The 11,205-nt window shown below is 37.0% G+C and overlaps 1 protein-coding gene across 1 annotated transcript in view; it reads left to right on the top strand.

The window, feature by feature from the left end:
- The window catches only part of LOC107727488 (5'-AMP-activated protein kinase subunit gamma-2-like), a 48,123-nt gene that overhangs the window by 30,701 nt on the left and 6,217 nt on the right, over positions 1 to 11,205 (top strand). Inside the window, exons 4-14 of the mRNA XM_016537361.1 lie at positions 3,325 to 3,536; positions 5,428 to 5,479; positions 6,406 to 6,413; positions 6,516 to 6,597; positions 7,167 to 7,225; positions 7,679 to 7,724; positions 7,945 to 7,999; positions 8,211 to 8,337; positions 8,487 to 8,652; positions 8,786 to 8,823; positions 9,905 to 10,051. Of these exons, the coding sequence (XP_016392847.1) occupies positions 3,325 to 3,536; positions 5,428 to 5,479; positions 6,406 to 6,413; positions 6,516 to 6,597; positions 7,167 to 7,225; positions 7,679 to 7,724; positions 7,945 to 7,999; positions 8,211 to 8,337; positions 8,487 to 8,652; positions 8,786 to 8,823; positions 9,905 to 10,051 (992 nt within the window). The remainder of the gene's footprint in view (positions 1 to 3,324; positions 3,537 to 5,427; positions 5,480 to 6,405; positions 6,414 to 6,515; positions 6,598 to 7,166; positions 7,226 to 7,678; positions 7,725 to 7,944; positions 8,000 to 8,210; positions 8,338 to 8,486; positions 8,653 to 8,785; positions 8,824 to 9,904; positions 10,052 to 11,205) is intronic.

Here is an 11,205-nt window from a genome sequence, read left to right as displayed (position 1 = left end):
TAAGATAACGTTCATGTACTAACAAAAACATCTAAGAATGTATCTTTTATTCTCCAGTACTGAAAACAGAACCGATACGGGAGCTTTTGATATGCGCTGTGACGCAGCTCTTGGAAACCTTTTTTGTTCGTTGTCTGTCATTTCGAAGCTTAAGTTGCATACGGTTTTCTTTAGTTTTAATTTGCCTAACTATCGATCTGACCCAGTAGACGCCATAATCCCACTCTGTCTCTCTCCTGTCCCGCTTTCCATTTTTTTTTTTAATGGTGGGTGTTTACGCAGTTGGCTAGAGCAGTGCTGATTGGGGAGAACGGAGGTGCGCTCACTCTATTGGTTCCTAAGACTGCAACTCAAGGCTGGCAGTCATGCATATGCTCTGGAACAGAGTAATATCGCGTCCATATCGCAGGCTTTGCGATTAGGAAATCGCAACGTCTCAAATCGCGATTTCGATTCGATTTCGATTAATCGCACATATATAATGCGAGGATGCGCAATGCTAGAGTTAATTATTTCAAGTCTGAAATACCCTTGGGACATTTTTCGAAATACAGTATCTTCTGTTGTGTTCCATGGAAGGTTTGGAATAACACAAGGGTACGTAAATGATAATAAAATTTATATTATTGGGTGAACTGTCCCTTTATAATTAAATTTTAGTGTCAAACCTCCTACGGAAGTCAGTATGTCAATGTGTGCATCACACTCAATAATTAAGCCCGGAAGAGCGGTAACAAATTGCATGACTTACTCTGACCTCTGTCCACTTATTGGTCACTGGCTGCCAAGACCACGAGAGTCTGTCCCACTGAATGAACGATAATATCAAGGCAAGTTGGATGTTTTTGGTGTGTCGACAGGGCCATCAACACCCAGCTGTGGCTGTTAATGCCCACCCTCCGAGAGGTGTGACTGTGCGCACTGCCTCAATCTGATTCTTGAATGACTATGTAAATGAAGTTAATGAATGATGAACAGCTGAAAATTTGCTAGTGGGACACCGCCTCGAATTGATGCCAGCCTCAAATGGACATTTCCCTTCCCAGAGAAAAAGGAGGCTTGCCAGGGCTAATCTCTAAAGAAAACTAATTGATTACAACAATAAATGAAAAGATATGGTCTCATAACCTAATAATGGATTGCCATCTTCTGAATCACTTTCCAGTGTTGCACACAGCCCAAACCATGCCATACACATTTGTCAATCCAAGAAGGTTTCAATTGTGAAACATCTGTAGATCAAGCATAGTGATATGCTATAGCTAAATGCCTTGATAGCAGAGATACATGAGTAAAGCCCTGACCTGAATATGTCTAGCTGCTTCAACCCTCTGCTGAATGAATGTACTGAAATTCTAATCATGCTTCAGATTTAAAGATTTCTCAGAGCATATGTGCTTTTGATCATGCTGTGGCAGTATTAGTGGAGGCTGGTACAGTAATATATCAGTCCTTATGTTGTGTCATGCAGTACATGAGGGGTTATGTGAGGGCTGTCATATGAGACACACCTGTTTGCTGTGGTATCTCTGATGAATCCAGCTCTAAACTGGAGTGATTAACTCTACAGTAAAACTGAATCAAAGGAATGCTCTGCATTAAATACTAGTTAAGCTCTGTTAACCACATGCATAATTTTTGGACGGAAAATAATTTAGGCTTGCACTTACATTAAGACACTTTCCCCTTGGAACTAAAAAAAAAATCAATAAACCCTGTAACTTCTGCATGATGCTGCAACGTTACCGGAACAGGACTGTTGGCATGCAGCGAATTCCACTCATGAGAATGACGTTGGTAGATGGAACAGTATTCCTACTTCAAAAAGAACGACTTTAAAGCCCAAATAATGAACATGTTTGTACTGAATAATTTTACTTTGTTTTGAATTTGCTTTTATAGAAGGATAAGCTTCACTCTTGTGCTTTGAAGTGCTGCAACCACAATTTTGGCTTTTTTCCATTATACACTAACATTCAAAAGTGCTGGGTCAGTAAGATTTTAATACTTTTATTCAACAAGGACATATTAAATTGATCAAATGTGACAGTAAAGACTTGTCTAGTGTTACACAAGATTTCTATTTCAAATAAATACTATTATTTTACTATTTCTTTCTTTATCATTATATTCTTTTACTTTTACTATATATCAATATTAAATCAGCGTATTAGAATGATTTCTTAAGAATGGCACTAAAGACTGCAGTAATGGCTGCTGAAAATTCAGCTTTGCAGTTTGCATCACATAAATTACAAAATGGAACATATATAAAGTATACATATGTGATAAGGGTCAATTTTTTGAAATTAAGATTTATAAACCATCTCAAAGCTGAATAAATAAGCTTTCCGTTGATGTATGGTTTGTTATGATAGGATAGATTGTTATGATATTTGGCCGAGATACAACTATTTGAAAATCTGGAATCTGAGGGTGCAAAAAAAATCTAAATATTGAGAAAATCGCCTTTAAAGTTGTCCAAATGAAGTTCTTAGCAATGCATATTACTAATCAAAAATGAAGTTTTGATATATTTACAGTAGGAAATTTACAAAATATCTTCATGGAACATGATATTTACTTAATATCCTAATGATTTTTGGCATAAAAGAAAAATCAATAATTTTGACCCATACAATGTATTTTTGGCTATTGCTACAAATATACCCCAGCGACTTAAGACTGGTTTTGTGCTCCAGGGTCACATATATTCTTTATAAAATATAAAGAATAATTTAAGAATAAATTTTAAATTGCATAATATTTCACCATATAACTGTTTACTGTATAATTTTACTTTAATATTACTGTTTTTACTTTTTGTGAGCATTGGTGAGCATAAGAGACTTCTTTTATAAACATTGTAAAAATTACATTTGGTATTTGAAGAAAAAAAAAACTGGTAAGTGTGAAGAATTAAAATCTCTATTTTTCATTTTTAAAGTCAGGGTCTTGTGATTTATGTTTTTTTGTTTTTTGTGACAGAGCAGAGGAACATGCTTCCCTGCTAATTTATTCAGAAGTACACTATACTCTTATTATTAATGTCTTGATTGACAGTCAGTTGTTTGTCAATGCAGCTGTTTTCTGCTGTGCCACGATTATTTGACCAGTCCTGGTAGAATTTAGCATCTCTCACTGAGGTAGGAAAGCTAACAGAAGATAAATAAGATAGAATAGATATCTCTATTTTGTCTTTTTTTTCTGTCAATCGTTCCTATGATGCAACAAATTTAGATTTTCAGAATTATGATTCTATTGAACTAAATCCACTTTCCATATTCAGTACTTCATTGTCTTCTGTACTGATGTGTCTCACAGGCTCTGGGCTTTCCACTCCCCCCACCACCCCGACACAGAGTCCCATTCCACCGGTCTTCCCTATGGAGACCCCCAGTCCTGTGGAGCGGGTGGAGGAACGACGCTCCCGCTCTCTCTCATCTCCCCCTGACACAGGCCAGCGCTTCAGCCTGAGCCCCTCCACCACCAAACCCCCTATCGCCTCGTACACCTTTTACTCTACCTCACGCCAGGTGAGTGAACGACTTCACATGTGCTTTCTGGGATTTACTATAGTATACTCTTGTCCCATTGTGAAGCAAAGTCATATTTACAGCTCTAGTGGCACCTTCAATCGACCGATGGCATATTTATTAAAAGACAAAAGTGCTTGCTCATTTTCTACACCTAACATACAGTTTGAAGCAAGCGGCAACCTCCCCCTCGCTCTCGTGAAGCCAGGTGGATTGCCGCTGCTGTCACCACCGTCCAGCTAGGTGGGCGTGGCTTCAGCAACCTGCTCCCGCCTCTTTGCCCATTTTCGATTATCCGGGAGTGACGCGCGGTGATGCGCTGCCAAGATGGCGACGGCCGCCTCCGCCCACTTTTGAGCTTCAAAAACGCTCTTCGGAAATCTACGGGTGACGTCACGGACACTACGTCCATGTTTTTATACAGTCTATGGTTTGAAGTCTTTCAATGACAACAAATTGTTGAGCAAATGCTTTTTCTTGTACAGTACAGTATGTGCTGGACAGTGTTTTATGGAAGTCCACTGCAAAGTATTTATTATGGAAAGTTGACATTTTACAGCTATGCATAGCCTAATGTTGCAGCTGAGGGATATATAGTCCTAATAACTACAGTATGAGATCATGACACAAACATTAATATATATATATAAATCAATTACTTGATTTTATTTTTCCTACTTTTCAGGTGCATTTTATGTGTGCATTATACTGTTTACACCTGCTGCAGACCCAATTGTAATCTTAAGATGTGCTGATCTATCAAATATTACATTTACATTCTAAAATCTATAACCTAAACAAGCTGTGAATACACAGCAACTATTTTATATATTGTAAATTATTTATACACAATGATTTTATTTTTAAACCAATTATGACACCCCCAGGCCAGTTGTGGTGTTATTTGCAATTTCCACCTAAAAGAGATTGATCAAAAGTTAGTGTACTTGTTTACCAAAGGCACTACACTACTACAATGATAGATTTAACAGTATTTAGGTTATATAAAATGCTAGCGATGTATGAAATTACCTTAGCAAGACAAATAAGTCAGCTATTTTATTTAAAAGATAATGTTTGAAATATAATTTCCACCTATCAAACACACTGTTGGATATTACCAGTAGACAAATGAAATACACTTGTCATAAGAGATTTTTAAGTGTCCGTTTTTGATGAAACCACCCTAACGTTAGTTTGAGTACGCTATTTATTTATTAGTTTTTGTGGCGGGAACAGCCAGGCTTACGTAGGAATTTTGGAAGATTCGCTGGTTTGATTAAATACCTTAAAATAGAAAGTACCTTATTTTCTGCGGCTTAAACTGTGATCCATGTATACTGGCTCATGGTGTTTAAAATGCTGACTATGTAGGCGGCTCGCTAGGTTTCGAGACAAAGCCGCGGCGGGTAATTTATGCATGATCAGTCAATTCGCATTTCGCTTTCGTTTCGTCGTCGTCGTCCAGCAGAGAGCGGCAGAGCTATAACTAGAGCCAAGTTATCCCTTCAGACCTATGCTTCAGACTCAGTGTTGACATTATACGCTCCAAATGAAGTAGGTTACTCTACCTGCTGTACCTGCGCGTCGTTTTCCTGCGCTCAGAAAACAGACGTGAAACAGACCAAATGGGATGTTCCACTGTTACCTTTGCGGGGGTGTCCGTCTATTAATATTTCACTACTGCGCGTAATGAATCCTTTAGTGAAAGCTCTGCCTGGAGAACATTACAAGTTTAAGATCACTCTGCTTTCTATGTGGTGACCAGCCTGCTTGTTTGAAGATAAGCAGATTTTAAAAATGGACGCTACCACTCCATTGGATCTAATAGGGTCTAACTTGAAGTAAGTGCTTGTTGGTGAATTCATCAGCCCCTGTCTTTGTGTTTTAGAGCTGCGTACTTGCTGAAGGCATGCTGGAAAAACTTGAACTTGATAATGAAGGTAAATGGTTATATTTATGTTTTGCATTGCTTGCTTATTTTATTTCATATGCTCTTTGCAAGTTTATGGGCTATGACTAAATTTAAATTTTCAGCCTGTTCTTAAATAAAGGTTTGCTGTATGTAGTATTTTTGTATGGTTTTATGAGTATAACGGGTTTAATTCATAACATAATTGCATTGTATATTGTATTAAAAATTGAATTAATTTTAAAGATTTATGCAAAACATATTTGTCACATTTTTAAGTGTTAGAGATAGGCAACTAATGATTCTAATGCTAATGATTCGAGTGATTTCTTCTCCAATAAATATACACAGCACACACACATATATTATGTAAACAAAAACTTTTTTTGAATGCGATTAATCATTTGACAGCACTAGTCCAAAATGTACCGAATATGAGTAAATAATAGCATTAGTGAGTAAATAAAACGGTTATGTTCCAGTTGGCCGATAGAAATCACATCATTTAAGTCAAATGAAGAATGAACCCCTTGCTGATGTAAGTCACATGGGCATTTCAAATAAACCAGAACCTACTGAAGAAAGTTTTAGCAACACAGACATCTTCTAACATCTTTGTCATCTACCTCAAGTTTATCTAGGATGCTTAATATATGGCATACTCTTTGCATTAAACCTTTAAAAGAAAGTTTTAAATGCAGAGGAGAAAAAAAATAATAACTTTTCGGTTTTCAATATTTCAATCATTTTGTACAGTATGTTGCTGCAGACGTCACAACTGATAATTGTGCTGTTTGTTGCAATGCAGAGAAACCGCTTATTAATTGCATTGCTATAAGGACTAAACTTGTTTTAATCAATACAAAATACAACTTTATGGCTGGTAAGAATTGTTTAAGGCCAAATTTCCCAGTTCATTTGTCATTGGCAGGTGTGGACATTTTTTTTTGCACCCAGCTCATTGTGTCTCCTGTGATTTTTGGCTCACACCACCAGTTCCTCCAGAAGTGTTTTTAAAGGCACCCAAAAGAAAAGTATTGTTATGCGAATCCTTTGTTCTCTGTTAGGTTAAGAAAGCTTTCTTTGCCTTGGTTGCTAATGGAGTTCGAGCTGCGCCATTGTGGGAAACCAAAAACCAAAGCTTTGTGGGTGAGCATTGACACATGCACGTGCACACACACTCTCACACACACACACACACGCATTTCTGTCATTCTTTTCACTGGAGTTGGGTTTTTTTTGGTCAGGTAGACAGAAAATGTTTAACTCATTTAATCCTGCAAGTCCATTTAACTGCCTGTCTTGAAATTATTGTTAAAAAAAACTTAATCAGTAATCAAATAAAAGCATTGCTTCAGGTCATTATTTGTTCACCTGTAACATAATTGGACATGCTTAGGTTAGCAGCTAACAATAACATGTACCATATTGGTTGAAATTCATTGCTGCCTACTTCCTGTCCAGATTGTTTTGAATTGTAGATATTTATAAGCAGGCATAGATGGAATATGCTGATGCTTTACAAGAAAGCATTAAATGAGCTTGGAGTACTTGTTGGTAACTGAAATCATGATTAAACTGTCCATTTTTTGGAATAAACACAGCAAATACGTAAAGGACATTGGATGCATATTCTGCCAAATCTGCAGGCACAGTTTCTCTGTGAGCCCAGATATGAGTCAGCATGGTTTTCCTCTAATGATATGTTTTCTCACTAGGAATGTTAACCATCACAGACTTCATCATCATACTGCACAGATACTACAAATCACCACTGGTAAGGTTTCAGACATCACAGAAACTCAAATATTGCCTGTTTTGCTGGTCAGTGTCATTTTGCTCCGTGCTGGTTCGTGGGGGTTTGACCAGAAATTAGGCCTACCTTCAAATGGCTTCAAAAGTGCAAAAATTCTTTAAAAAAAAAAAAAAGTGTTTTGCCATGGTATTTCTCCTCAGCTTGTTGAAGACATTGCATGTAATTAAATGAATGTTCACCTAAGAGGAAGGATATTTGTGACCCTGGAGCACAAAACCAGTCTTAAGTCGCTGGGGTATATTTGTATATATTATATAATATATATATTACATATATATATATCATATATTATTGTAATATATATTACAATATATATATTGTATATATTGTAAAAATACATGACCCTTATGACTGGTTTTGTGGTCCAGGGTCACATTTGTCCATTTTAAAATTTTAAGTCATATTTTGTGTTAGGTGCAAATATACGAGCTGGAGGAGCATAAAATTGAGACTTGGAGAGGTAAATATTTTCAGCATTTTCACATTACCACTGCTAACACTCAGTTGCCTTTATATATATTTTCAATTATTCACTGAACTCATTTTTGTACACCCAAAATGTGTATATTCACGCACACCCATGTCCTTTATGGAGAAAATGTGAAAATGTGAAAGACATGAGGGTGAGTAAATAATTACAGAACTTTTAGTTTAGTTTTGATTTCTGCTTATACCAACAGAACTGTACTTGCAAGAAACTTTTAAACCCTTAGTCAACATATCTCCAGATGCAAGGTGAGACATTTGGACGTATTTTTGCAGATCGTGTTTATCCTCTTCATTACATGGTGCTTTATCCACTTTTTGGATCCAAATTTATCTTGAAACAAATTCAGCAATTATTTCAGATGACTCGACCAAGATCACTTTTGTGACATTATCTGCTAAGCAGAGCGTTTTTTAAAAATGTTTGGTTTCTTGTAACTCTTTGCTGTTTTTTCCCTAGTATATTTGATGCTGTATACTCACTCATCAAAAATAAGATCCATCGTTTGCCAGTGATCGATCCAGTCACAGGAAACGCTCTGTATATCCTCACACACAAGAGGATCCTCAAGTTTCTGCAGCTCTTTGTGAGTATATTACTTCCTTTTAGCTTACTGATCATTCTATGCATACAGTTGTCATACTTATTTAGTTGTTGTCAACAAATCAAACTAGTAAAAGGTTACAGAAGTGTAATAATCATCCTGAGTTATGCTGATGGTTTATGGTCTTGTAGGTGTGCGAGATGCCTAAACCAGCCTTCATGAGGCAGACTCTGGAGGAGCTGGGCATTGGCACATACTGCAACATCGCTTTCATTCACCCAGATACACCCATTATTAAAGCACTGGGCATGTTTGTGGAGAGGAGAGTGTCTGCCCTGCCGGTGGTGGATGTTACAGGTAACGACACGTATTGCTAACTTTCCTGTCAGTTCATATACTTGAATTATTCTTCTGTCAAGCCCTTTTTAGAAACAATTCGTGGTACATGACAAATTTCTCATATTTGCTTTTCATATTTTTCCTCCCAAAGGAAAGGTTGTGGACATTTACTCCAAATTTGATGTCATTGTAAGTTATACTACTTAAAGTTGACAAATAACTGCTAAAGCGTTTTACCACACATTTGTAAAGGAAATTGAAGTCATGGATATTTCTACAGTGCATATTTGTTCTAGTTCTCTATTCTAAAATATTTCATCAGATTTTGCACTTTGAGTGCTTGTGTCTTATGACTGAGAGTTTTCTAGGAGAAATTTGTACACAAATACAGTACTCTTCAAGAGTTTAGGGTCAGTAAGATAGTTAAAAAAAAATTTTTTTTAAATCTTCTGCTCACCAAGGCTGCATTTATTTGATCAAAACTACAGTAATAACAGTAATGCTGTGAAATATTATTACAATCTAAAATAACTGTTTTCTATTTTAAAATGTAGTTTATTCTTGTGATGCAAAGCTGAATTTTCAGCACCATTACTCCAGTCTTCAGTGTCACACGATCCTTCAGAAATCATTCTAATATGCTGATTTGCTGCTCTATTATTATTATCAATGTTGAAAACGGTTGTGCTGCTCGATATTTTTGTGGAAACCATGATACATTTTCATCAGGATTCTTTGATGAATGGAAAGTTCAAAAGAACAGCCTTTATTTGAAATGCAAATCTTTTGTAACATAGTAACATAGCATGTCTTTAATGTCCATATTTTTTTGGAATAAAAATATTAATTTTATTTAAAAAAAAAAAAATCTTACTGAACCCAAACTTTTGAATGGTAGTTGTTGGACCTTATTCATGAAACACTTGTAAACAGTTCGTAATTCATATGTCCCTTCAAATCCATTTGTATCCGTTTAATTAAATGTATCAATTTATATACAAATGATTTTACAGCAAAATTCATTGTTGTCATTAATAAGGCCCGTTAGTACAAAAGTGACAGAACATTAAATGTGAAAGGCACCATCTTCAAACCAACAGTTTGTTTATTCATTTATTATTGATTATATTATTGATTCATTGTAAATGACCAGTTATATTGAGATATAAACTGAGTTATCGAGATGCTTAGTTGTGTAGTGTGTATTTGGCTGTCTGTGAAAGTTGCTATAGTGTGGCTCCATTTTCATTAGTGTTGTGGGTGTGTGTAGAACCTGGCTGCTGAGAAGACCTACAATAATCTGGACATCACCGTGACTCAGGCGCTGCTGCATCGCTCACAGTACTTTGAGGGCGTTATGAAGTGTTATCGACACGAGACCGTGGAGACTATAGTGGACAGGATCGTCAAAGCTGAGGTGAGATTTACTCACAGCAGTTAGAAAAACACTGTTTACATGGACCAGATGCCAGCAACAGCCACTAGAAAAGAAGTCCCACCTGAAACAAACAATATAGACTTAATTTTTCATAATAAAGAATTGGTCCCACTTTGTTTTTAGGTCCAATTCTCACTATTATCTAACTCAGTGGTTCCCAACCCTGGTCCTGGAGGCACCCCAACACTGCACATTTTGCATGTCTCCTTTCTCTGACACACCAATTTCAGGTCTTGGAGTCTCTACTAATGAGCTGATGACCTGAATCAGGTGTGTTTGATTAAGGAGACATGCAAAACATGCAGTGTTGGGGTGCCTCCAGGACCAGGGTTGGGAACCACTGATCTAACTCCTTGGTCTCAAACTCAATTCCTGGAGGGCCACAGCTCTGCACAGTTTAGCTCCAACCCTAATCAAACACACCTGATGCAGCTAATCAAGCTCTTCAAGATCACTAGAAACTTCCAAGCAGGTGGGATTTGGAGCTGGTTGGAGCTAAACTCAGTTTGAGACCAATGATCTAACTAATGACTACAACTTTTGCCTCAATAAGCTCCTAATTTGCTACTTATTAATACTTCATAAGGTAGTTAAGTTTAGGTATTGGGTCGGATTAAGGAGTCTAAAATATGGTCATGCAGAATAAGCCATTAAGGGCTCTAGACTGCGACAGTTTTTTGACAATGTGCGAGTTCAAATGTGATGTAGTCGCATTTGTGCGAGTGTATGGTCTGCGCTGCTCCAAAGCGTCTGCTCTGCTCCATCCAGTGCGCTGCAGAGCCGCAGCACATTATAGCAGGAGTCAGATTTCACTGATCACGTAAAGAGAGGCGTGTTCAGTGCGAGTGCTTCGAGTGTATAGCCTGGTTTATACTCATCGCAGCAGCTGCACGAGCGCAAAGGTAACGCATTACTTTTTATGGAAAGTAATGTGTTACGTTACTTTTGAGTTACTTTTTAAATCTGGGCAGGGCTTGCTTGTTTGTTTTTATTATAAAAAAGTTCTTCTTTTACAAACATAAAAGCCCTTTCATAAGAAAAGTGAAATGAATACGCCTCAGGCTGAAGGAAATGTAAATTCACGTCTGTACAGTAGAGGGCACAGCTCAAACAAATTGCATGAAGAATATGAC

Source organism: Sinocyclocheilus rhinocerous, unplaced genomic scaffold (assembly GCF_001515625.1).
Source record: "Sinocyclocheilus rhinocerous isolate Xijiao unplaced genomic scaffold, SAMN03320098_v1.1 scaffold306, whole genome shotgun sequence".
Lineage (NCBI taxonomy): Eukaryota > Metazoa > Chordata > Actinopteri > Cypriniformes > Cyprinidae > Sinocyclocheilus > Sinocyclocheilus rhinocerous.
Note: the sequence above shows the minus strand (reverse complement) of the source record. Positions and strands in the feature narration are given on the sequence as shown.